Raw genomic sequence first — 26,718 nt, forward strand, 5'->3', positions numbered from 1 at the left:
CCTCCGAAACGTCGTGATTTTTATTTTATTTTACTTTAATTAATTTTAATGTGTTACCTACGTGACTTTACCGGTGACGATTATTTGAACCGGTTCTGGGCTTCCCCTAGGTCGACTAAGCCTCAAACGACTAACTGGTGTGGTGTGTGAACATCGCTACTGGGGAGACAAAGGCGGCCGGGCGTGGTGAATCCAAGTCCCGGGCGAAGCCGGATAGGAAAGCGAGTACAATATAAAAGTGTGACGTAGTTTGACTTCTGGTTCTTATGTTTAACATTATAATATAATCTATCCTCTCAATCAAAGGTGACCTTAATAAATGTAAGCAATCAAAAATTTTATAATAAAAATTCGTGTTATAACAATTCTATTTAATTAAGTAGAACGTGTTTATATTTATTTAAAGTTGTGCATTTTGATGTGACGTCACATTTCTCAAATCCCCCTCGTCACACATCGTCATTTAGTAGTTTTAAAGGCATAATCTTCATTTAAAGGCATAGTTTAACAAGACAACACTTGCCACCATTCAAACCCATTGGTAAAAACGTTTTTGTTTACATTATAATATAATGTCTGCGAGACATTAGATTAAGGTTCATATAACGGATGACACACACACTGGAGAAGAAAAACAACTCGACATTTAAAGATTAAAAACAATTCAAACAGGCAGCTAAGTTGCCGTAGACGACCCTGCATGAGAACAACAAATGGAGCCCAATCGCCTGCGCAACCGCCGCCCCAAAAAAAAACCTCGCGCGCGCGGTCTGTCGGCGGCCATATTTGTAAGGGGAATCCGACGGCCCCCGCCGGGACCACAAGTCTTGGTGACGTCACGACCCGATGGCCAGGTGACGGCGACCCCTCGCGCGGTTTCAAACCGCCGCCGGCTTTCCCTTTACTAAGATGGCGGCCGTGGCAGCGGCTATTTTTGTTTGTGCCACTGCCGCCACAAGCCCCCCCTCCCGACACACAACTGAGGTCGCAGCTGTCGCGGCGGGGTCGCTCACATGACGGCAGCTTCTCTCTCATCGTCTCAACCTGGCTAGAGAGTATCATTATTATCATCGATAACGGCGAGCGATCGTCGTTAAGGTCCACTACGGGTGGAGTTGTGTTGCCGTCTAGGTCTGCTTGCTGCTGGAGCTGTGATCGCAATGCTACGCGCGTGGTTGAGCGCGCGAGTGGCGTCTCGCCACGTGAGATGGAGAGGGGAGCCCAAGGTGCGTTGGCCACTATGGACCTCTGTGTGTAATTCATGGTGTGTATGTGTAATTATTGTGGTTGTATGTGTGTAATTCATGGTGTGTATGTGTAATTCATGGGGTGTATGTGTGTAATTCATGGTGTGTATGTGTAATTCATGGTGTGTGTATGTGTGTAATGGTGTATGTGTAATTCATGGTTTGTGTGTGTAATTCATGGTGTGTGTGTATGCGTGTAATTCATGGTGTATGTGTAATTCATGGTGTGTGTGTGTAATTCATGATGTGTGTATGCGTGTAATTAATGGTGTGTGTGTGTAATTCATGGTGTATGTGTGTAATTCATGGTGTGTATGTGTAATTCATGGTGTGTGTATGCGTGTAATTCATGGTGTGTATGTGTGCAATTCATGGTGTGTGTATGTGTGTAATTCATGGTGTGTGTGTGTAATTCATGGTGTGTGTGTGTAATTCATGGTGTGTGTGTGTGTGTAATTCATGGTGTGTGTATGTGTGTAATTCATGGTGTATGTGTGTAATTCATGGTGTGTATGTGTAATTCATGGTGTGTATGTGTAATTCATGGGGTGTATGTGTAATTCATGGTGTGTATGTGTGTAATTCATGGTGTGTGTATGTGTGTAATTCATGGTGTGTGTATGTGTGTAATTCATGGTGTGTGTGTGTAATTTATGGTGTGTGTGTGTGTGTGTAATTCATGGTATGTGTAATTCATGGTGTGTATGTGTGTAATTCATGGTGTGTGTATAGTTTATGGTATGTGTGTAATGCATGGTGTGTGTATGTGTGTAATTCATGGTAATTCAGTGTGTGTAAATCATGGTGTGTGTGTGTAATTCATAGTGTGTGTAATTCATGATGAGTGCCTAAGTGTATATGTTGAATATCTTTTGCACCGTACGTAGCCCACCGTGCTAATTGGAGATTCAGAGGCTCGGAAGTCATGTTGTTGGCTGGTTGGTGTGTGTGTAATGCATAGTGTTTGGTGGTGTGTCTTTGTATGGTGTTTGGTGTGTGCATGTGTGTACTTAAAGGTGTTTAGTTGTGCGTTTGTAATTAATTATATGAGTGTGTGTGTGTGTGTATGTAGTTCATTATGCGTTTGCAATTCTTAATGCGTGTGTATGTAAAACATGCTGTGTGATTGTGTGTCTAATTCTTGCTGTGTGTGTAATTCGTGGGATGTGTCTGTAGAAACTCACTAACAATACTTGTCCCAACAGTCTATGTTGGAAATTGTATGTGTAGTGTGTGCAATGCATGATGTATTTTCGTGTATATTTGTATTTATGAGTGTGAATATCCGTGTATTTCTGTCTGTATGTATGTTGCTACATTGGGAAGCACAAGTGTTGCATCTGACAGCCACCTCATTTGGTTAACCCATGACACAGCAGTAAGCAGTGGATTCATCATGGCCGATGATGAGGAATGATCCTTTGGATAGACTGGTGCCTGTAATAGGAGTGAATAATTTCCACCATTGGCTCCACCAATACAGATGAGCACTGCCCCCTTTGCTCCAGGGAGACGCTTGAAATGTTGACATTGAATATACCGTGTAACCAAATATTACAATGGGTCGAGTGGTGGCACCGTGGTTAGCGCACTGTATTATGTATGTATGTTGAACTTCTATTGCACCATACTTAGCCAACCGTGCTAATCGGAGATGCAGGGAAATCGGAGGTGTGGGGACCTTGTCACATGCGTTTGATTCCCGGTCAAGGCTAACATCAGCAGCGAATTATGTTTAAACTGGTTCTGGGTCTCTCCTTCTTCACTCAGCACTGATCAACGTGGTGAAGTATAGTCAATTAACCCCCATAATTAGCACAGCATGGGGAAGCCTTCATCCTTTTTGTGTTTAGTTTGTTGTCCTCCCCCGCACCTCCGATTAGCACGGTTCGCTACGTATGGTGTGAAGGAAGTTCAACATACATACAGCAATGTCTTGACAAAAGACTAAACATTCTACTTCTTAGTTTTATTTTACAGGAAACAGCCGCCCCATCGTCTCTCATAGTTTCCCAGCCATGGCCAGTACTGACAGGTGTCAGGTGACCTCCGTCCAGCCTAGTGCACCGAGCCTGGCACGCGGTCACGCTCGCCCCTTTCAGTATAAACTTGCCAGTGGCAGAGCCGCAAGTCGGATTTTGGTGATTGCTCAAATTACCCGCAGTAATCTGGCAGGTCAAACCCGAATAGATCTTGTTAGAATGTAAAAATAGCCTTTCATCTCAAGACCGCATCAGGTGCGTGCACATGTGTGTGTGCCCCTATGTGAATCCGAAGGCATGCTGGGCATTCCTTCGCATGAGGCCGTGCAACCTAAATAGTTGTTCATCAGCTTGGCATGCTTGATTCCTGTCACATATGCATATTATACATTCTTCCTTGTCTATCCCGAAATAAATCTGATCCTAAACGTTCATCCACTTACCACAAACATGTCTCCTCCCAATGGTTCCTCTTCCCTACCTGAAAGTTCTGTCTACCCCCCTCCCCCCCGAAACGTTGCCTTTCATTTCAGCGTTGCGTTTGCGCCCGTGCTAAACTCTCATCCTCTGGTGGCGGGGGATCTGGATGGGGATCCGGGTCACACTCGGGATCGGGATGGGGCTGGTGGGGCACGGGGTGGAGCGCCGGGTGGTGTAGCGTAGGGTGGTGGTCATGGCTGCGGACCCGTTCATTGGGAGCCATGGCGACGGTGCTGTTCAGCTGGGAGAGGAACAGCGTTGGAGACGATGAGATCACGCGGTAAGGTGGCGGAGCAGAGCAAACGGCAACGTCACCACAGACACAACCCGCGATCACAGCAACCACGGTGTCGCCACGATCAACCAACCGCAGAGAGAAATTCAACCACCACGAGCCACAGCCTCGATCACTGCAACCACAGCACCAACTGTCGATGATACAGCATCAGAAACCACAACCACAGCCATGATCTGTAGCACCGCTGACTTGGACAGACTCGTCACAACCACAATCAACACAGCCTCATCTTATCTTAAATGAATTATAGCACCTTAACCAAGGCGCTTTACAAAGAATTAACAATAGTACATACGACTATAATATTGGAGATGAGGTCAATGAAATAGATGAGAGGAAGCAATGGACAAATCTGTGATGCTTGAATTCGGTGAAAGCAAAATTGATAATAAATTATGATGAATGGATTGAAGAAATGGGGAATGAGTGAACGCCATATAATGAGAATATGAAGAGGGAAAAGTAACAGTGGCGGTTATGAGGGGGAGATGAAGTGGGGGGGTCGTGGGGTGAGCTAGGGAAATTAAGTGATTTTTGAGTGAGGAGCGGAAACAGTGAGTGAAGGTGACTGCTTAATGTGGAGGGGGAAGTTTGTTCCAGTGGTGGGGGGCGAGAAGAGAAAAAGAGCCAAAGTGTGGATTGAGCACAAGGAGAAGGAGGAACAGAGAGAGACAGGGACACAGCAAAGATTGAAAACGTAAAGGGTGAGAACGTGACACGTAGAAAGATACAAGAGTGGCAAGATGTGGTGCCACAGCCTCTCCACAACATACACCTGTGACTGTGTTCTCATTCTTATTGTTAATCCTTTCTTGTCTGGGAAAGCATCACTGAGTCTCGAGACTCCTTTTCAGCAGGATCCAGCCAGGTCTTTGTAATCCGGGGTGATGTTGCTGTGGGTAATCCCATGGAGTAATTTGCAGGTGATTTTTGAACATTGAGATGTTTGGCCCAATATAAGTTACATCGTGTGTGGTGTTTATGTTTGTTCAGCTCTGGGATGAAACCAGATAGCCTGGAGAACGTACAAACTCCACACAGTAACATGCCAGAGTCAGGAATCTAACCCAACACCTTACTGTGCGGCACAAGTGTTACCACTGTGTCTCTGCCACCCTGCGTGTCTCCCAGCTGCATCAGCTATTGCTGTCCCCATGTATAACTCCCCAGTGCCTCACCCTTGATGTCACCCCACCTTGTGTGCATCCACCCCTTTACCCATCCCCTAGGTGTGTGGTTGACCTGCAGACAGTGGAGCGACTTTCAGCATTGCCAGGGTCCGACGCGGATAATGAGGGCGATGATCACATGACCTTGCCCGGCTGGGAGCTCGTGACACAGAGACCCGGGTTTACACTATGGAGACGACCGCTCAGCACGACCCACACTCAACTGTATCAGTACAAAGGTGACAGCACACACAGCTGTTTTAGTACAGATGTGACAGCACACTCAGCTGTATCAGTACTGTTTGTATATATTGTGTTGTGGATTTTTTTGTAAAATTAAAAAAAATGAAAATGTATCAAATTATGCACATTTATTAAATTATGTAAATAGGCACAATTATTAAATTTATTAAATGTGTGTGCAATGTTAATTGATGTTAATCGTGAGTGTAATGTGATCAATCGTATGTGTGATTAGGTGAGTGAAAATGTATGTGTATGATGTGTATTATCTATGTGCGTGAGTGTAGGAGTATTATTAATGTGTGTGTTTGTATTATGATCAATCGGTGTGTGTGTAGTTATGTGTATTATTATTGGTTCTTTCATTGTCTAGTGGGTGTATTATGTGTGTGTGGATATTTGTGATTGATGTGTTAGTGTGTGTGTGATGCTTGGCTTCGTTGTCTAGGGGGTGTATTATGTGGGTGACTGATTTTCAGTTTCATTTCATTTATTACTCTGTGAGCCATGCGGCTCTTGAATCGGGTGCAACCGCAACAAACAAAAACATGAACAAGAAACATCTTAAAGTCACTACATGCAACAGAAAAATCCAGGAAAAAACAGCAAAGTCTTACAGAAAAAACACAGTATTTCAATGCTGTGTGCAAAAATCCCAGTGGGATGCAAGTTAAACAATAACAACCATAAGACAATTTAGATTAAAGTTATCAGGCTAACTCTGTACTATAACAAACAAACATGGCTAAACCAAAAGTTTTCAAAATCACAATAAAGCGATAAAACAATGTAACAGTGATCATAGGAACTGTGATTCAAATTTAACAATAAGCGATATATATAACATGTACGACCAAACTTTTCAGCCATAGCTGGCTGCATGAGTCACTCCATAACAGCAGGAGTATCAGTAGCAAAACATTTCAATACACCTTTAAAGATCAGCACACTATAATCAAAACTCAAGATCATACTTTGCAGCGGTCAACCGAAACGATACATTTGATTTCAGGCCATTCTGAATAGCAGTGGTAGCTAGGGGTGTACCACTCCTCTAGAGCAGTTTTAAGTGAAGATCTTACAGGTAGTGATCCAAGTTTCAGTTTATTGGCGATAGCATTCCAGACCCTGGGGGCATCAATAGCAAAGGCCCTTCCTCCAGTATTTGTACAGCAATAAGGAATGTGAAGCTGTTAAATGAGCGAAGACCTTAGGTCACATTTGTTCTTCGAGACAGTGAGGAGATCCAGCAGGTAGTCTGCTGATTTTTTTTAAGTACATCGTGAATAAATAAGATCTGATGCGCAAGCCGTTGATCATTAAGAGAAGTTAAGTTTGACCCAATGTAGAGATCGCAGTGGTGGGTGCTATATGGGCAGTTCAATGCAAATCTTAAGGCCGAGTGATGAATTGAGTCAAGCTTCTTCAGTATAGTACTGGGGGCTGATTTATATACCATAGCAGAAGTACCCGGCGTTGCCCAGGTGAAAAATATATTTCTTAATAACCTTACATATATACACAGATTGGCTGCTACCCCTGCCCCCCCCCCCCCGCAGCCACGATCTCCTCGGCCGCTGTGCAGTAATATGTACGGCCTATAGTGGTAGCATCTAGCAAATGTATAGTAGTAATCACTGCACGCATCGGGGTGGGGGGGACATCACGCAGTGAAGAATTTACCTGAGCGTTTAGTGTATTTTTAAAGCATTTTTAACGCAAAATAAAATGTTCCCTTCACTACCAACTATTAGTCTTTTATCAACGTGACACTTTTTTACTGATTGGCCGTGTCGGGTGGTGGAGGGTTACAACACATTAATAAATAAGGCGATCTAAACCCAATAACGTTGTTTATGAATAATGGTCGCGAAAGCCTACGTGTTACAAATTGACTCACTTTACTTAATAACCAGGCTACAGTCTACATTATAGACTGCCAGTACACCCACCCAGCTTAATAACCAGGCTACAGTCTACATTATAGACTGCCAGTACGCTCACCCAGCTTAATGACTATTTGTACAGTCAACATTTAAAGAATCGATTCTTGGCGCGTCGGGTTTAAAAGTAATTACACAGTTGTTTTTTCATTGGTATGTAATGTTTGAAAGTTTTCAGAAGATTTTAAATGTATTTTCCCCCCGGGCAACGCTGGGTATATCGAGTTTATACCACAAAGTCGTCGCTTGACACGGGTGGGGTGTCGAGGCCTAGTACCGTGCAGAGCCTCCGGCCTCGCCTAGATTGCCCACCCGGCTGAGGCTGGGTACTGGGGCCGTTACCCCCCCCCCCGCGCTACAATAATACTGTCTAATCGCTATAATTGTATTATCTACCGACCCTATGATAGTAATTGCACATATTGGGGTGGGGGGGGAGTGAAGAGGACGTGAAACTTTGATGAATTTACCTCAGAGTCGCGTGTTAATGCGTGCGCATATTTTTAACGGGAATTAAAAATGGCGTCCACCCCGCAGCGAATGAGTCGCTACCCGTTGCCAGGAGCAACCGCCGTGGTAAACGAAACGGACCAATCGTGTCTCGCAAATCCCTCACATTTCGTCCAATGAAACTGCGTATGGTCCGGCGACACACAGACAGACAGACAGACACACACACAGACAGACAGATTTGCGATTTTATATATATAGACTAGCAGAAGAACCCGGCGTTGCCCGGGTGAAAAATATATTTCTTAATAACCTTACATATATACACAGATTGGCTGCTACCCCTGCCCCCCACCCCCAACCACGATCTCCTCGGCCGCTGTGCAGTAATATGTACGGCCTATAGTGGTAGCATCTAGCAAATGTATAGTAGTAATCACTGCACGCATCGGGGTGGAGGGGACATCACGCAGTGAAGAATTTACCTGAGCGTTTAGTGTATTTTTAAAGCATTTTTAACGCAAAATAAAATGTTCCCCTCACTACCAACTATTAGTCTTTTATCAACGTGACACTTTTTTACTGATTGGCCGTGTCGGGTGGTGGAGGGTTACAACACATTAATAAATAAGGCGATCTAAACCCAATAACGTTGTTTATGAATAATGGTCGCGAAAGCCTACGTGTTACAAATTGACTCACTTTACTTAATAACCAGGCTACAGTCTACATTATAGACTGCCATTACACCCACCCAGCTTAATAACCAGGCTACAGTCTACATTATAGACTGCCAGTACGCTCACCCAGCTTAATGACTATTTGTACAGTCAACATTTAAAGAATCGATTCTTGGCGCGTCGGGTTTAAAAGTAATTACACAGTTGTTTTTTCATTGGTATGTAATGTTTGAAAGTTTTCAGAAGATTTTAAATGTATTTTCCCCCCGGGCAACGCTGGGTATATCGAGTTTATACCACAAAGTCGTCGCTTGACACGGGTGGGGTGTCGAGGCCTAGTACCGTGCAGAGCCTCCGGCCTCGCCTAGATTGCCCACCCGGCTGAGGCTGGGTACTGGGGCCGTTACCCCCCCCCCCCCCCCGCGCTACAATAATACTGTCTAATCGCTATAATTGTATTATCTACCGACCCTATAATAGTAATTGCACACATTGGGGTGGGGGGGGAGTGAAGAGGACGTGAAACTTTGATGAATTTACCTCAGAGTCGCGTGTTAATGCGTGCGCATATTTTTAACGGGAATTAAAAATGGCGTCCACCCCGCAGCGAATGAGTCGCTACCCGTTGCCAGGAGCAACCGCCGTGGTAAACCAAACGGACCAATCGTGTCTCGCAAATCCCTCACATTTCGTCCAATGAAACTGCGTATGGTCCGGCGACACACAAACAGACAGACAGACACACACAGACAGACAGACAGATTTGCGATTTTATATATATAGACTAGCAGAAGTACCCGACGTTGCCCGGGTGAAAAATATATTTCTTAATAACCTTACATATATACACAGATGGGCTGCTACCCCTGCCCCCCCCCCCCAGCCACGATCTCCTCGGCCGCTGTGCAGTAATATGTACGGCCTATAGTGGTAGCATCTAGCAAATGTATAGTAGTAATCACTGCACGCATCGGGGTGGGGGGGACATCACGCAGTGAAGAATTTACCTGAGCGTTTAGTGTATTTTTAAAGCATTTTTAACGCAAAATAAAATGTTCCCCTCACTACCAACTATTAGTCTTTTATCAACGTGACACTTTTTTACTGATTGGCCGTGTCGGGTGGTGGAGGGTTACAACACATTAATAAATAAGGCGATCTAAACCCAATAACGTTGTTTATGAATAATGGTCGCGAAAGCCTACGTGTTACAAATTGACTCACTTTACTTAATAACCAGGCTACAGTCTACATTATAGACTGCCATTACACCCACCCAGCTTAATAACCAGGCTACAGTCTACATTATAGACTGCCAGTACGCTCACCCAGCTTAATGACTATTTGTACAGTCAACATTTAAAGAATCGATTCTTGGCGCGTCGGGTTTAAAAGTAATTACACAGTTGTTTTTTCATTGGTATGTAATGTTTGAAAGTTTTCAGAAGATTTTAAATGTATTTTCCCCCCGGGCAACGCTGGGTATATCGAGTTTATACCACAAAGTCGTCGCTTGACACGGGTGGGGTGTCGAGGCCTAGTACCGTGCAGAGCCTCCGGCCTCGCCTAGATTGCCCACCGGCTGAGGCTGGGTACTGGGGCTGTTACCCCCCCCCCCCCCCCGCGCTACAATAATACTGTCTAATCGCTATAATTGTATTATCTACCGACCCTATGATAGTAATTGCACACATTGGGGTGGGGGGGGAGTGAAGAGGACGTGAAACTTTGATGAATTTACCTCAGAGTCGCGTGTTAATGCGTGCGCATATTTTAATGGGAATTAAAAATGGCGTCCACCCCGCAGCGAATGCGTCGCTACCCGTTGCCAGGAGCAACCGCCGTGGTCCGCGCCGGTCGTCCAATGAAACTGCGTATGGTCCGGCGACAGACAGACAGACACACACACAGACAGACAGACAGATTTGCGATTTTATATATATTGATGTCACGGTAATCAAGTAGAGGCAGTATGGTAGCTTTTATCAATTCCAAGCGGAACATAGGGGGGGAAGCAGTGCTTGTGTCGATACAGAACACCAATTTTTTATTTTGTCTTTTTACCAATATAATCAATGTGACCTTGAAAATTCAGTTTTGAATCAAAGATGACCCCAAGATACTTATAGATCTTGACTTGCTCTATTTGATGATCATTTAAGGAAGATAATTGGGGAAAAATAACTCCCTGTGATTAATGTGTGTGCGTGTGATGCTTAGCTTTGTTGGTTAGGGGTGTATTACCAATCGTGATAAAACAGATCATGATTCTCGCTTAAAAATGTACTGATTATGATTTTATTGTAATTATGTCCGGTCTCAGGATTCAGATCTCACCACAGGATACAGTTCTTTCAATTAAGATAATTTTGACTTAAAACTTTCGTGAATGCAGGAATTTATATTCTTTGGTTCTTTTGGTAAAGTCACGCAGATAAAAATAATAATAATAATAAAGATAAGCATTAAAAAAACACGACATTTCGATCGCAACACAAGTGGTCGTCATCAGGAAAATGGGGGTTAGCCTCTCAAGGCAAGCTGTTTATAAAGGTTTAAAACGGGCGTGGCCTAAGTGTCAGCAGAATGGGCGGGGTAGCTAATGTTAATGTTAGGGATTAAAAACGGTGGCCCCCAGCAGCATGTAGGGCAGTGCTGCCGGGAAAATTACACACTCACACTGGTGGCGGTGGAGGTTGTTGCTAGAGGTGATGGTAGTGGTGGGTAGTGATGGTGCTGCTAGTGGGCTTCCACCAATAAAGGGCTGCTACTAGTGGTGATGGTAGTAGTGGGCAGTGATGGTCCTGGTAGTTGGCTTCCATCAATTAAAGGGCTGCCAGGTCGAAAATAGAAACATTACAGTCATACTCTTTGGTTCTTTCGGTAAAGTCACGTAGGTAGAAAAAATAATAGATCACGACGTTTCGATCGCAACACAAGCGACCGTCTTCAGGTGAGAGAGAGAAAGCTCCTGCAACAAGGTCTTATGTAGGCTTGTTATATGACTTAAACTGGTTGACAACGGCCTTCCAGTAATTGTTGAGTTTGTACCCATCTTCTCGGTTGAAATTGTGTATATATGGATGGCTTCATGAACAAATCTTTGTTGAAAGTCAGTGGGTTTGCAAAGTACCTTTGTCTTAGAGAAATCAGTTTCGTGTGAGCCCACCGCATTAAAACAATGATCAGCCACGGCCGAGGTATTGGTCCTACCGTGTTTCAGATCTGCCTTATGTTCACGAACCTGGTCCGAGACATGTCGCTTACTTTCCCCAAAGTAACTACTGCCACAGACACAGCTTAGTTTGTAGACGCCGGGGTATTGCATGTCAGGGATCTTGTCCTTCACAGATGGGATCAGATCACGAATTTTATGTACTGTGTTAAATCGGACCTGGATCTTTCTTGTGTTCATGGTTTTGGAAATCTTTTTGGTTACCCCTGCTATGTATGTTAAGGTAATGGTTTTGATTGAATCCTCAGATGGCTCCTTCCTCACGGTTGGGGTGATGGCTTTGCGGATTGTGCAGTCAGAATATCCATTCGCCTTGAGAGCTTGGTGTATGTGTTTAAGTTCACTGGTTAGGTGTTCATGGTCGGACCATGGTGATGGTGTGACGCCTATTTGAATGCAGAGTCACACCATCACCCCGCACAGAAATCTGCTCTTATCATGACGCTCATTCATCGAGCTAAGAAAGTGTCAGATGGTGACAGTCTGAGAAGTGAAGTTCAACATGTTAAAGAAGCGCTGCAAATGAACGGTTACAATGATGCACAAATCAACAGGACATTGAATGCCAAAACCAAATCAAATAACACAAGCAATGAAACTGGCCACGTATTTAAAACGATTAAAATACCGTACATTGTGGGAGTAACTAAAAAACTAGCCAGATGTTTGGAAAAACAAACATCCGAGTCAGATTTGGCATGGTACATAAATACAGAAATTAATATCTAGTACAAAAGATGTATCACCGATGCTATCAACAGAAGGTGTGTGTACAGGATTAACTGCACTTGTGGCAAATGTTATGTTGGGCAAACAGGACGAATGATCAGCACAAGACTAAAAGAACATCAGCGTAATATTAAATACTCTCAAATACACAACTGTCAGCAGTAACATAACACATGTGCCAACAAGGACACTCAATTGATTTTGATAATGTTGAAGTTCTATGCAAAACTAGCTACTACTGGCCAAAACTAATTAGAGAATCTATCGAAATTGAAAGAAATAAAAATTATTTTAACTGTTCGGATAGCTACCGACTTAGTGCTGTGTGGAAGCGAATCATCAAATAATACATTGTTTAAATGCATGCCTATATAGAGCACCATACTTCAATAGGGATTACCGTTGGTACAGCTATTTTAATATACACAATGGACAGGAAGGACAAGATCAAAGGGCGCATGCATAATGTACGTTGGCTCATTAATCCCCCCCCCCCACTTTGCGCAAGAGTGCAGAAGTGTGGTCACCACATGTACGCCTCGATATAAGGAACAAAACAGGTGGACTTCTCCACAAATATGGCTGTCGCCTGATGAAGCTAGTTGTAATTACTGGCGAAATGTCGTACTCCGATTGTAAATGTTGTGGCTTGGCTCTCTCACACACTGGTGTGCTGTACTAGTGACGAATTGGCATGTTCTGTTTACGTGACAACCCTTACTAGTTGGCTGTGTCAGGTAGTGGCGGGTTTTAATGACACATTTCTATATTTACGCGATCCAACCCAAAAAAAACTGTATTATGAACTTTAATATCTAAAAACACTCTAATATGCAAACACTCTAATATGCAAACACTCTTATCATCAGAATTACCACAACAGTACTCATGCAAATATCGTACTCATCGATCCGTTCAAATAAAAACAACAATGGTCAAGTCTTATGGTTACGTTGTTAAACAGGGCAATAGAACAATAGGCTAACTTCTCATGGTAACGTGACAATACACAACGATAGGGAAGCCCTTAAAATGGCAATATTCATATGGAAACATGCTAAAGAAATGTGTGCCAATGGCAAAAGGGCATCAACTCATTAATTGGTAAGATGCGATTTAAAGAAATATCTAAAAACAATTCATGCGAGTGTATAGGTTCCAAACATAGATGATTATCAAATGGCTAGTAGGACATCAATTAATTCGCGGGTAAGATTCTTCTTCTTCCTAGCGTTGTTCCCGCTGTGGCACAGGGTCCGCTTTTCGGCATTGTCTTCTCCATTTGGCTCGGTCCAGGGCATCTTCAGGGGCTGCGTTGACCGTCTTTATGTCTTCCTTTATTCGATCCATCCATCGCTTCTTCGGACGTCCGCGTGGACGGCGGCCCTCTGGCTCAATACGCATGGCAGTCTTGGCCACTGATGACTCTTCACTTCGCATTACATGGCCATACCACCGAAGCCTTGCCTCAAGCATCTTGTCCACAATGGGGGCCACACCAAGTCGCTTCCGAACGTCTTCGTTCATGACACGATCCCATCGAGTGAGTCCGAGGCTCCATCTGAGCATCCTCATCTCCATGGTGTGGAGAGCTTGTTCGTGTACAGTTGTGGCTGGCCAGCACTCGGATCCATAGAGTTCCACCGGTCGGACGATGGTCTTGTAAATTTTTCCCTTCAGCTTATCTGGCATTTTCCGATCACAGAGGACTCCGGTGACTTGCCTCCACTTCATTAATGCCACATTGACTCGTGACCTCACATCAGTCGTGATGCTACCATCTGAGCTGATGGTGGAGCCCAGGTACTTAAAGTCCGTCACTTTCTTCAGATCTTCTCCGTCAATGCTGATGGTGCCGTCGGTTTGGGGGCCACACTCCATATACTCCGTCTTTTTGATGTTGAACCTCATCCCGTTTTCGTCCAAACGTTCCTTCTACAAGTGCGTTTGTCTTTCCACTTCTCCTCTCTCTTCATCTGAGAGGAAGACGTCATCCGCGTAGAGAATTGACCATGGCAGGGGCGTGTGCAGGTCGGCAGTGATCGTGTCCATGCACAGGATAAACAGGAGTGGTGATAGGGCCGATCCTTGGTGCACTCCAACGCTGATGGGAAATGGCGGTGATATGCCCACTGCACACCTGACTGCACTGGTGATGTTCTTGTATAGGAGTTGCACCCAATGCACGTAGGTTTCAGGGACTCCATGGGATCGAAGCGAGTGCCAGATGAGGTCGTGGGGGACCCTGTCAAATGCATTTTCAAGGTCGAGGAACGACACGTGCACAGCTTTGTTCTTCTCTCTGTGCCTCTCCAGCAGAAGCCTCGCCGCGAATATGGCGTCCGTAGTGCCACATCCTTTGACGAAGCCGCATTGGTTGGGTGATAGGGTGATGATGTTTCTAATCCTCGTGTCCAAAACTCGCTCAAAGATCTTCATCGCATGACACAGGAGCCGGATTGGCCTGTAATTCGAGCATTCTGCCACGTCCCCTTTACCCTTCCAAATTGGAACCGTCGTGCTGGTCGACCAGGCTTCTGGGACCTCACCGGTGCTCGTGATAGTGCTGAAGAGCTGGGTAAGGAGGGCAGCACCCTGCCTGCCAAGGATCTTCCAGGCCTCAGCAGGGATATTGTCCGGGCCAGTCGCTTTCCCATTCTTCATTCTCTTGATAGCTTGTTCCACTTCGGTGATGGTGATAGGTGAAACCGGACCGAGGACGTGTTCAGCGCTAATAATAGGTGGGTGGGGAAATTCCTGGTTGCAGATTCCAGAGAATTAGTCGCTCCAGCGTTGAAGGATGGCGGGCGGGTCTCTGAGAGCGCTGTGATTCTCATCCTTTATGCATTTGACCTGACCAATATCCTGAGTCGAACGATGGCGCGCCTCTGCCAGTCAATAGATCTTATTGGCACCTTCTGGGGTGTCCAGTTCGACATACAGTTGGTCGTATTGAGCTAATTTCACCGCTGCTACTACTCGCTTCGCTGCCGATTTTCAGTTTCTGTATTGTTGGTAATCCAGATCTGCGAGCGTTTGGCGCCACTTCTTGAAAGCTAGCTTCTTCTCTTTCACTGCTAGCTGAACTTCTTCGTTCCACCACCATATTTGCTTGTCAATGAAGTGTTTTCCCGGCTTAGTTAGCCCCAGTGCTTCCGTTGCTGCTGTGCACAGTTGGCCGGCGAGATCTTCCCAAATCGCATTCGCTGGTCGGTTGGTGTTCACGTCAATCTGATTGAGGGTGACTCTCAGCTGATCCTTGCATTCCTTCATCCGCCACCATTTAATTCGCTGCTGTCCCGTTGTTGGTGGGCGATGTCGCTGGCCAATGTCCATTTTCATGTCCATGACCAGGATGCGATGTTGTGGGGCGATGTTGTCCGATGGTATGACTTTAGTGTTTGTCACCATTTTCAGCTTATCCCGCTTGACAAGCCAGTAATCAATTTGAGTTGATCTCCCACCACTGGCGTACGTAATGAGATGGGACGGTCTCTTCTTGAAGAAGGTGTTGGCGAGGACAAGATCATGGGCTTCCGCAAAGTCCAGGGCTCGGTTTCCCTCATCGTTCCGGGTACCATATCCTTGGCCACCATGGTTTCGAGGGTATCCATCCCGGGCGTTTCCAATGTGTCCATTTAGGTCTCCACCAATTACTAACTGCTCTTCTCCATTTATCGATTGCATGTGTCCATCAAATTGTTCCCAAAATTCCTCCTTGGTATCTGCTGGGCAGCCAGGCTGCGGCGCATAACAAGATACCAAGCGGAGGCGTAGGTCGTTTGAGTCGATTTCTATGGACATGAGGCAGTCGGAAACACGGTAGACGGCCACGACGTTGTCTCGTAGATTTTGGCTGACTGCGATTCCAACGCCGTTCTTGGTGTTTCTTTCACCGTTGTAGAACAGTTTGTATCCTTCTCCAATCTCCCTGGCCTTTGCTCCACTCCACTTCGTTTCTTGGATGCATACGATGTCGATACGACGGGCCTTTAGGGCAGCTGACAATTCTCGACTTCTCCCTGTCAATGTTCCGATGTTGAGTGTTCCCAGCCGTAGTCGGACTAACTTCTTTAGCCTGCCCCATCCATGAGCAGGTAGCCCTCGTCCACTTCTCGCGTCGTTTGGGCGAGGACGGCGCGCGTTTCCCCCGAGGGGCGCCCTAGCTTGTTCCGAGTTGATTTGACGTTGCCATAGATGCGACACAGAAATACTTTGGCCGGTGGGTCGCTCCATCTGACGCCAAAGACCCTCACCGTTGGTTGGAATCCAGCCGGCACCGCGTGGAGGTGGTGATGGGATTTTGCCGGCTCTTCGCGGGTAAGATTATGCAATTAAAATAAATATCCCAAAACAATAGTATTAATTTGAGTGTATAGACTTGGAAAATAGATGCTTATCAATTGGCTAGTAGGACGTCAATTAATTCATTGGTGAGATTATGCGATTACAAGAAACAACCGACTAAAATACTTCTAATGACCATATTTATGCAACTTAAGGGACAGAACAATGCTTCTCCACGACCAGTTAATACTTAACACACCACCTTGGAATGGCAACCCTATGTGAAACAAAACACCGCGGAACAACCTTATTCGTACCGATATGCGCGTTGTGTCTGTGTGGCTTGGAGGTGCAGTCACCACGAGGTCCAATAATTATTGCGGGTAGTATGGTTTGAATTCATCTACTTAACGATCTCTGCACGTGGATCGTATTACCAACTGTGGCTCTGGGGTCCAGAGGGCAGTGAGCAGCTTGTGTAGCCTGTTTCCTTGTACCGAAAATACCTCAGGTCCCCAGCAGGGGGCGTTGGGTCGGCGGGTGTATGTCGGCACGCGGCGTGTGGTCCACTCGGGCTGAACGCCCGTCAGGCTCCGTCAACAGCTGGAGTGGCTGTCGAGTCGGCACGCTGGAAGGGGTCGATGGGTCAGACTCAGTCTTCAGTGGTGTCTACGGTGGCCACGTCGCCAGATAGTGCTCGCAGCTTGTCCGTTGGGTGGCAGCACATCACCCCCCTTGGCATCAGGCATGGTTGACCCTTGCAGACTGAGGGGCAGCTGGGAGAGACAGCAGCCGTCGTGTCTTCCCCCCTCTTCCCGAGAGTCATCCGGCGGTTGCCTGTACGTCTCATACTCTGCTCAGTGAACACGCTCCAGATCTGGTTATCTCGTTCTGCGTCAGTCTCTGACTTGACCCTCAACTGTCCTTCACCTGTGGCTTGGCGAGGTACTGGGCACACTCACAAGTGGTGGCTGCCTCAGGTCTCCCCTCGGAGAGGTTGACTTTGATCTGAGCACAATAGGAACGATCATCACACTATGATCATGTGTGAAGGCTGTATAAAGCGACCTTGCCACCGGGGGCAGTCTCGCTCACAGTACTCTCCCTCACATTGTATCGCAATGTCGAGAGTGCAAGCCTTAACTTTGCAGTGACTCCCCTAATGACATTTATGAAATCGGAAAAGAAAACCTTCCCGTGATGCGTAGTCTGCCAGAGCAGAGCTCCCTACTATTGCCAGTCACGAGGGCAAGTCCCGGAGTCTGACTGGAGCAGATCTAGTTTGTGTGGTTTGGCTTCCTCCTTACATCCGATATTTTCCCGACTTTTGCTTCCTTGGGTCAGCTGTTGCAATTTTTTTCTTCTCACAAAGGCTCGGATGTTCCTTTGATTTCACACCTTGGCTCGTCATTGGTCAGTTGCTGTCCTTTTGTTATGGCTGCCTGGACATCCTGAGCCAGTGATTGTCACCTCGGCCATACTTCCCCCTTCGGAGGTCATCTCAAGGCTTGTGGATGCAGATTTTCTTAATTGTGTGGAGTGTCTGTAGCCTTGTTTATTGAGAAACGGCCTTCCTCCCTCTTTAAATCGCCTCATCCTTAGAAATGAATTCCTGCTGCAGCATGTAATGACAGCCACTGGGAAGACAGAGGCGGTTGGGTAGGCTCTGGTTATACCCATGGAATACATATTATTTTGGTCGTGGAGAATTTACATAATTCATATTGTATATCTTCTGAATGATCCTTTGGTTCACTTCTTCAATACAAAACTTCTATAATTCGTTATCAATGGTATATGCCTACCCAGATCTCATGGCACTCATGTATAGATAGGTGGGTCTTAATAAAGCATGCAACTAGTTGTATTCAAAACCTCTTGGGCTACATCATCATATAACAATACATTCTATCCAGTTAACGTTTGAAAATATTCCTATGAGGTGGTGTTCAATCCAACTCTACAACTTTCCCAAGTCAAAGCTTGTGAATAATTAACCTCCAGATGTCTTTTATGTGGGGGCGAGGCAGGTGGGGGGTGCTCCTTTGGCCTATGTTGTCTCGAGGGAGGAGTTCACAGGCCTCTATGACTGCGTTTTTTAGATCTCGCTAAATCCAGACGTATAAAAAAAAACTTGTTAAAACTAGGCAATATCACAGTACAGAGGTGCCAACACACACAGCTGTAACAGTACAGAGGTGACAGCACACGCAGCCATATCAGTACTAACAGCACATAAAGCGGTACTTGTACTGACAACACACAGATGTATCAGTACAGAGGTGACAGCACACACACCTGTATAAATACAGCCAAACTTTACTCACAGTATAACCTTCAGCCACATAATCATGAAAAATTCACTTGTGCTCATAGTGCACCTAGCCTGGCATGTGTAGCATGTGTGTTAATGCGTATGTTGTGTGTGTGTGTTTCAGTTTACGGGACTTACACAGACATCTCACCTCAGCAATTTTTAAATGTGCAGGTAACATACGCGCACACACGTGCACACAGTTCTGCGTTAACCATTAAGTCTGTCTAGCTAGGTATGCAACAGTGCATGTGTGCATGCGCGTTTGTGTGTGGGGAGCAGTGGCACAGCAGTTAGCAGGGTTCGCTACGAACCCGGCCACCCGAGTTAGATTCCCGCTCACGACCAACAGTGACGATTATCTTAACCGGTCCTGTGCCTCCTCCTCTAGGTCGATCACATTTGTATAGTTCTAATGACATCCGGCACGAGTTTGAGGTGCATCTTACTTTCCCGGACCATCTTATAATACAGAGATTAAAGTTTAAAGTCCAAATCTGAGCAGTGGCCTGTGATTACTGCAGTAGACCAGGTTCTCAAATGGAGTAAGTTGATTATTTTCAGGCTGCTTTCGGAAAAAAGAAAATCCAAAAGCCGTGCGTTGTGTTAAATTTAGTTTGACGCTTGATTCGTCTAAATTCCAGTTTAATTTAACTGTATAGTGACAATCTCATAGCAGTGTGTGTGTGAATGTACATCGACTGCTTGCACTCGAGGGGAGCGGTAATGTAATGGTTAGCGCGCTGCGCTATGAACCCGGCTACCAGAGTTAAATTCCCACTTCGGGGCAACATCATTTTACAGTTATCTGAACCAGTCCTAGGCTTTGCCTAGGTAGACTCAACCTCAATTGAGTACCTGGTAAAATTTATAAAAATTGTCACTAGGAAGACATTCGGCCTGGCGTGGTGCTGGCTACCCACCCCCTACTGTTCCATGCCCGCCTTCATAGATACTCACTGACAGTACTTGCCCCAGCAGTCTGTTAAGGCTATACGGGGGATCTTTGTGTTAGTGTGTGTGTGTCTGTGTTCCACATGATCGACGCCCGGGTGCGATCAAGGGATGGCTCCCTATTGGTCAACCACGTTATGTATGCCGATGATTTGGTAATAGCTGCTCATTCAGAAGAGGAGTTGGAGACGCTGCTGCTGAGACTGGAGCGTGCCACTAAGAGGTGGGGCCTTACCATCAGCCCCACCAAAACTAAGCACCTGCCTGGGTATTTTGTACCATCGGACACTCCACCCCCACAACTCCCAATTGGTGATGGGGCAGTTGTGGAGAGAGTGGAGAGTTTCCCATACCTGGGCAGTGTGCTTATGACTGGCTCCAGTTTATCAGCAGAGGTCTCACTCCGAATCAGTCGAGCGGCAATATCTTTTCATCGGTTGCGTAACGCTGTGTGGAAGCTGCCTGGTCTCTCGCGCCGCACGAAGCTTCAGGTCTTTTCGGCCACGGTCATTCCCTCCCTTCTCTACGCTTGCGAAACGTGGACCCCCCTAGTGGAGCATCTTCGCCGGTTGGAAACATTTAGGCTGGCCTGCCTACTATCCATCCTGGGTTTAACCAGGCTGGATTGTGTGAGGAGCTCACAAGTCCTTGAAAGATCTGGGCAAAGTCCCATCAGTGAGCTCCTCCGGCAGGCAAGGCTGTGTTGGCTGGGTCATGTAGCCCGCATGCCCAGCCACCGCCTGCCTAAACAGCTTTTGTTCGGCCGGATCGAGGGGGCTAAACGGGCGCGGCACGGGCTAGAGAAGAGATGGAGTGATGTGGTACAGGAGGATGTGGAGCTGAGTGGACTTGCCGATGACTGGTACCAGCGGTGCCAAGATCGGCCTCAGTGGAGGAGGCTCGTGAAGGACGCTACTGGGCAGTTGGAGGCAGTCGCCCTCCAACAACAACGGAGAGCGGAGGAGCGACACTCACAACAACGAGCGGAGCGCCGGGTGGCTAAAGCACAGCAAATTGGTACAGTAGGGGGCACAGGTGGTGCATCAGCCAGTCATCTCGGTCATCTCGGTCAGTCGACCCGTGGCACCTGGGTCTGCCCCGTGACCTCCTGCCAGCGGGCGTTCGACACTTCACGTGGCCTCAAGGTGCACATGGCCTGGCACAAGCGTCGTGGTGACGTCACCGCCACTTAGTGGCGAATGGCGGTTGTTGTTGTTGTTGTGTTCCACAGCTGGACATCGAGTATAGGAAGAGATGGGATCAGCTGGTCATCAGACTCGACCTCATCGATCATGACGAATCCACGGGGTCAGAGGTCATCCACTGGGTCACGCACTTCCCGGTACATAATGGCACCTGTTTTTTTTCTCCCCCTCCCCCAGTTTTTTCCACAATTCTGTCAGTATCGCAGAGTAGCCACGGCCCTCCTTCCTAGAGAATGGCCCATGGAAACAGATATCATAGAGCTACCTCTCAGATTCCTTCAAGTGACCTCTGATTCACACAAGAGAGGACAGAAATGTTTTATTCCTCAGAGCTGGAATTCAGAACTAAATTTAGTGATGGTTTAATTCTCTATTGGTCTCTATTTTAAGTCTATGAGTCTTTGTGTCAGTTGTTGGTGACCAGGCTCAGACCATTAACTCACTGCACTTGACAATCTGCTTTAATCACAGGCAGTGCCTGAAACCTGGATTTGAATCCAAGATATCGGGTAGTTACCAGCACAGCACTGACCTCCGAGTCACCCGTCCCACTCCAACCCTAGGAGCGTATTCCCTAAATAGATTGCAGCTTTGTCAGAATCAGAATACTTATTCATACTGGAGGAATCCAAAGAGTTATAAAGCTCATTTTCACAGATGTCCAGTAGGGGCAGGTAAGAACGCTACAAGAACATTCCATTAAATGCAACTTGTGTGGACGTATGCACATGTGCATGTGTGTTGTACCCTCAAAGTGCACCTATCCTGGCACAATGGCAGCTGTTATTCTTGCGTGGGGAGTGACAGCACAATGGTTAGCATATTGCACTTTGAAACCGAAGCCCGAAGTTTGGTTTCCAGCCTTGGCTAACATCAGTCGCACTTGGCATCTAAACCAGTCCTGAACTTCTCCTAGGTTGACTCGGCCTTAAATGAGCACCTGGTATTGCTGCATAAACAGCACCAGGAGACAAAGGTGGTGGTGGCCACACCATGTCAGTCTGAATAGGGGCTCGCTAACAGCGCTTTCCCCAATAATATGTAAGGCTATGTCAGAGATATTTGTCTCCATCTATGTGTGCGACTAAATCACCCAGCATATCAGATCTCAAAAGCTAAGCAGGTTTGAGGCTGGATAGTGCTTGGATGGGCCACCCCCATCCACAAAACAGGGTGCTGGAGGCTGGTCGGGGGCTATGTGGTGAGCAGAAAATTCCATTGTTGTATGCCACATCTATGCTTTCCGCCTTCACCAGTCCGCACAGAGCAGCGTTGTCCACCAACCCCCATGACCCACACGGTATGGGTAGGCACTCACCCAGCAGTGGATTGACAGCAGGGCTGCGCACGTGTGCTTGTTTATGTGTGCATGTGCGTGCACTGCAGTACCCCCTGTACGCACGCGATTACGTCTACGTGCGTCGCCACTGGCTTGATGAAAAGAACAACATCATGGTGCTCGTGTCGAGGTGAGCATGGGTGGCGCACGGCACACCGCAGCGCACCTCACCATACCGCAGAAAACCACCCCATACTGCACCACACTGCTGCACACCATCAGTACAATCCACCTACCACGTTACGTGACGTAAAAAAACAATCACGTCGTACTACAGCACTCTGCATAAGCCAAGCCATACCTCACCATGCAAAGCCACACCACCCATCCTGAAACACAACACTGGGGGTGTATTTGTGTGTGTGCATGAGTGTGTAAGAGTGTGTGTATATGTGGGGACCGGTAGTGCAGTGGTTTGCGCACTGCGCTATGAACTCGGCTACCCGAGTTTGCTCAACCAATAACAGCAGCGTTTATTTTAATCTGTCTTGGGCCTCCCCTAGGTCGACCCAGCCTTAAATTAGTACCTGGTGGGATGTGTAAACATGAGCACTGGTGAGACAAAGGCGGCCGGGCGCGGTGCTGACCTCCCACCTCTTCGTGTGACATGCCTGCCTTAATAGGTGCTCTCTAACAGCACTTGCCTCAACAGCCTGTTAAGTCTACATGGGGGATCTGTGTGTGTGTACCCGTGTGTGCGTACCCGTGTGTGCGTGCAGATCGGTGGATCACCCTGACATGCCAGAGTCTTCCAAATTCGTGCGCGTGCGATCATACTACTCCCAGATGGTTGTCCGCGCACACAGCTCCTTCCAGGAGGTAAATGGGAGTCAACCACCTCTAACCACATATTCTTGGTTCTTTCGGTAAAGTCACGTAGATATAAAACAAAAAGCAAAATTAAAAGCAAAAAACCCACGACGTGGGTGTTTTGCTTTTCATTTGCAGTCACGAAAGATTTAAGTCTAAATTTAACCTCTAATCACCTTTACATACTTCCAATCATTTCCAAACACCACTCAACTACCTCTCACCACTTCCACCCACCTCCAAACCATCTCTTATTAACCTTCAACGACCTCCAACCACCTCTCAGCAACCAGACACACAACCTCCAATCACCTCTAAATCACCCCCCAAGCACTTCCTAAGCACCTCTCAACTATCTCTTAATCACCAGACACCATCCACAACCACCTCTCAACCACCATACACCATACACTCCAGCCACCACACACCACCCACAACAACTGTTAAGACACTAACTACAACTATAAACACCCAATCAATTTCAATTTACTATGTGTGAACGGTGGCACAGTGGTTAGCACACTGAGCTACAAACCTGGCTATCCATTATCGATAACAGGCTACGCCTAACCACCAGTGGCAAGCGATACTATAACTGTTCCTGGACTTCCCCCTCAATTGGCTCAGCCTTAAATGAATACCTAGCAGAGTGTGTAATCACATCAGCCTTGGTGGTTCTCGCCACACCACCCCCTCGTGCGCCGTGCCGGCCTTTATAGGTGCTTGTCGCTAACAGCACTTGCCCCAACAATCTGTGTCGACTACACAGGATATGTTTATGTGAATATGTGTATGTGTGTGCGTGTCTCAGAGAGGATTTGACTACTTGCTCACGTACCAGGACGACCCGCAGACCGTGTTTCCCCGTTCCTGCATCAGCTGGATGGTGTCGAGTGGTGAGTTCATGGCCATATCTCGTGCAGTGTCTCTGACTTGACACCCAAACCCAGGGCTTGAACCTAGAAGCTCGGCAATTCTTGGTGTCTCTTACATGGCATTTATAAACCATCTGAGAGAGACGCACACATCCAGAGCAATAGCTTGAACCCAGGATTTTCTCAGTGCCTAGTGTACCTGACTTGGCTATTATGTATTCTCTGAGAGAGATATTGAGAGACACCAAACCTAGCATTGAACCCAGGACCTCAGTGTCTCCAATCCGGCCATTGTGAACACCATGAGAGACTTGGATACCCAGACCTGGGGCTTAACTGTCATGTCACCATCTGGAACACAGCCATTATAAACCCCTGAGGGAGAGCAAGACAGATATACCTCGACCCAGGGCTTGTTGAACCCAGGTACTCAGCACAACTGGATCACTATCCCCGACACAGCCATTATAAACTAAAAAGCTTTTATTTTACCAGGTAAGAAAGCCCACTGAGCTCTTTTTCAGAAGCGACCTGGTGACAAATGATAACTCAATGTACTGTATTGATAGCAGGTGTTACCAAAAAGATTTCCAAAATCTTAAACAAACACAAGATCCAGGTCCGATTTAATACATTACACAAAATCCGTGATCTATTCCCATCTGTGAAGGATGTCATTCCTGACATGCATTATCCTGGAGTTTACAAAATGAGTTGTACCTGCGGCAGCAGTCACATTGGGGAAACGAAACGACATGTCTCGGACTGTGTACGCGAACACAAGGCAGATCTGAAACACGGCAGAACCAATACCTCTGCCGTGGCTGACCATTGTTTTCATGCTGTGGGCTCGCATGATATTGTTTTTTCCGAGACCAAGGTACTCTGCAAACCTTCGGGCTACTATCAAAGGTTTGTTCATGAAGCCATCCAGATATATAAACATAGACATAAGATGGATAGAAATTGAGCAATCATTGGAAGGATGTTATTAACCAGGTAAAATCCTAACTGCTTTATGGTTGTTGTCTATCATATCTGCCGGGTACTAGTCTATCCCCCCGCCATCCCCAGCTTTCTCAACCTTCCAGCCCCGCCCACTTCCCCCCCCAGCCTAGCGTCCCCTCTCCTAGCGTTCACGCAGTGCTCCTCTCCCCCCCCCTCTCTCTCCCCCCTTCCCCCTCCCCCTTTATTACCTATATAACCTCTTGCCACAGCAGCTCTCTCTCCCACTTCAGCAACAAAACAAATCCTTGCTGTGGTTCTCCCACCTGATGATGATTGCTTGTGTTGCAATTGAAACGTCGTGGTTTATTTTATTTTATACCTACGTGACTTTACCAAAATAATCAAAGAGTATCAATTCAGATCTTATTGGTCACCCCGTGCCCTTACAAATCTCAACGTTCATCCTAGAAAGTCCCATCACAAGGGAGAAACACAAACAAATAGACATAATTTAGTTTTGTCCATATTGGAACGGCTGTACGCCGTATGGACCTGAAAACTCAATTTCCCTGTCAACCAATATGGGTAAACCATATGGGTTGACAGGTATGCTTATGTGGAAATGTATAGCAGCCAAATGTTCTAAACGCACGTTTTTAAATGTGGAGGGAAAATAATCCACACCAACACGGAAAAAGACACCACAAACTCCAAATATACAGCAGGGGTTGGGATCGAACCCACGATCTCCTGTATACTAGGCATGGGAGTTAACATCTCGTCACCGTGGGGCCTCATTATGAACCTCCACCGTGTGCGCGTCTCCTCCCTGTGCACGTGCCAGGCATGCCGGACTTCCTGGAGAAGCTGCACCTGGCGGCGCTCAAGTCGCAGGACCACGGCGTCCGGGTGTCCGACGCGGCCACCACCCCCCCCCACTCGGAGCCCAGTGGCCACCCCAACGGCAGCGTTTACGCGTGACCCCTAACCCAGGGAGACAAGGGGGTAGTGAGGAGGTTGGTTTGATAAATTTAGATTGTTTTTCACCCGCTGAGTTTTCTTTGGCCCATTTTTGGGTAATAAAATTTTGTAAATAGTGACACGGATCGGGGAGACATCTGGAGGAACAAGGAGTCATGTGGAGGGGCTCCACTCCGTTAAAATAGCATGTAGACCCACCATCACAGCCAACGCCCTCCCACATAGAGCTACCACCATAGCCTCTACTTGATGTCACATGGAGCCATCTTCACAGCCTTCACTCCCACATAGAGGCACCACAACAGCCTCCACTTACACATGGAGCCAACACCACAGCCTCCACTCCATGTCAAATGGAGTCAAGACCACAGCTTTCACTGCATGTCACATGGAGCCGCCACCACAGCCTCCATTCCCACATTGAGCCACCTTCACAGCATACTTGCACCGCAAGAGCAAATAAATAATCTCTTGGGGATATTACATAAATTAGGAGAGCTCACAGTCAAAATAAAAACAATCCTAAATATACAGGGTGTCAATTTGAAG

General features: G+C 46.6%; 1 protein-coding gene across 1 annotated transcript; it reads left to right on the forward strand.

The window, feature by feature from the left end:
* Positions 1 to 891: 891 nt before the first annotated feature.
* On the forward strand, positions 892 to 26,391 carry LOC144728139 (stAR-related lipid transfer protein 7, mitochondrial-like). The gene is made up of 9 exons (XM_078607455.1): positions 892 to 1,226; positions 3,763 to 3,989; positions 5,237 to 5,415; positions 19,182 to 19,231; positions 21,243 to 21,353; positions 22,603 to 22,685; positions 23,275 to 23,374; positions 24,177 to 24,261; positions 26,033 to 26,391. The coding sequence occupies exons 1-9, from the start codon at positions 1,161 to 1,163 to the stop codon at positions 26,167 to 26,169; spliced, it is 1,038 nt and encodes a 345-aa protein (XP_078463581.1). The 5' UTR covers positions 892 to 1,160; the 3' UTR covers positions 26,170 to 26,391.
* Positions 26,392 to 26,718: the final 327 nt, after the last annotated feature.

Source organism: Lampetra planeri, chromosome 27 (assembly GCF_965212315.1).
Source record: "Lampetra planeri chromosome 27, kcLamPlan1.2.h2, whole genome shotgun sequence".
NCBI lineage: Eukaryota > Metazoa > Chordata > Hyperoartia > Petromyzontiformes > Petromyzontidae > Lampetra > Lampetra planeri.

Bases quoted from the DNA above. Each gene is read 5' to 3' on its own strand.
- LOC144728139 (XM_078607455.1), top strand. From the start codon at position 1,161: ATGCTACGCGCGTGGTTGAGCGCGCGAGTGGCGTCTCGCCACGTGAGA. The intron at 1,227-3,762 runs GTGCGTTGGCCA...CTTTCATTTCAG, and splicing joins GATGGAGAGGGGAGCCCAAG to CGTTGCGTTTGCGCCCGTGC. The intron at 19,232-21,242 runs GTAACATACGCG...TGTGTTCCACAG, and splicing joins AGCAATTTTTAAATGTGCAG to CTGGACATCGAGTATAGGAA.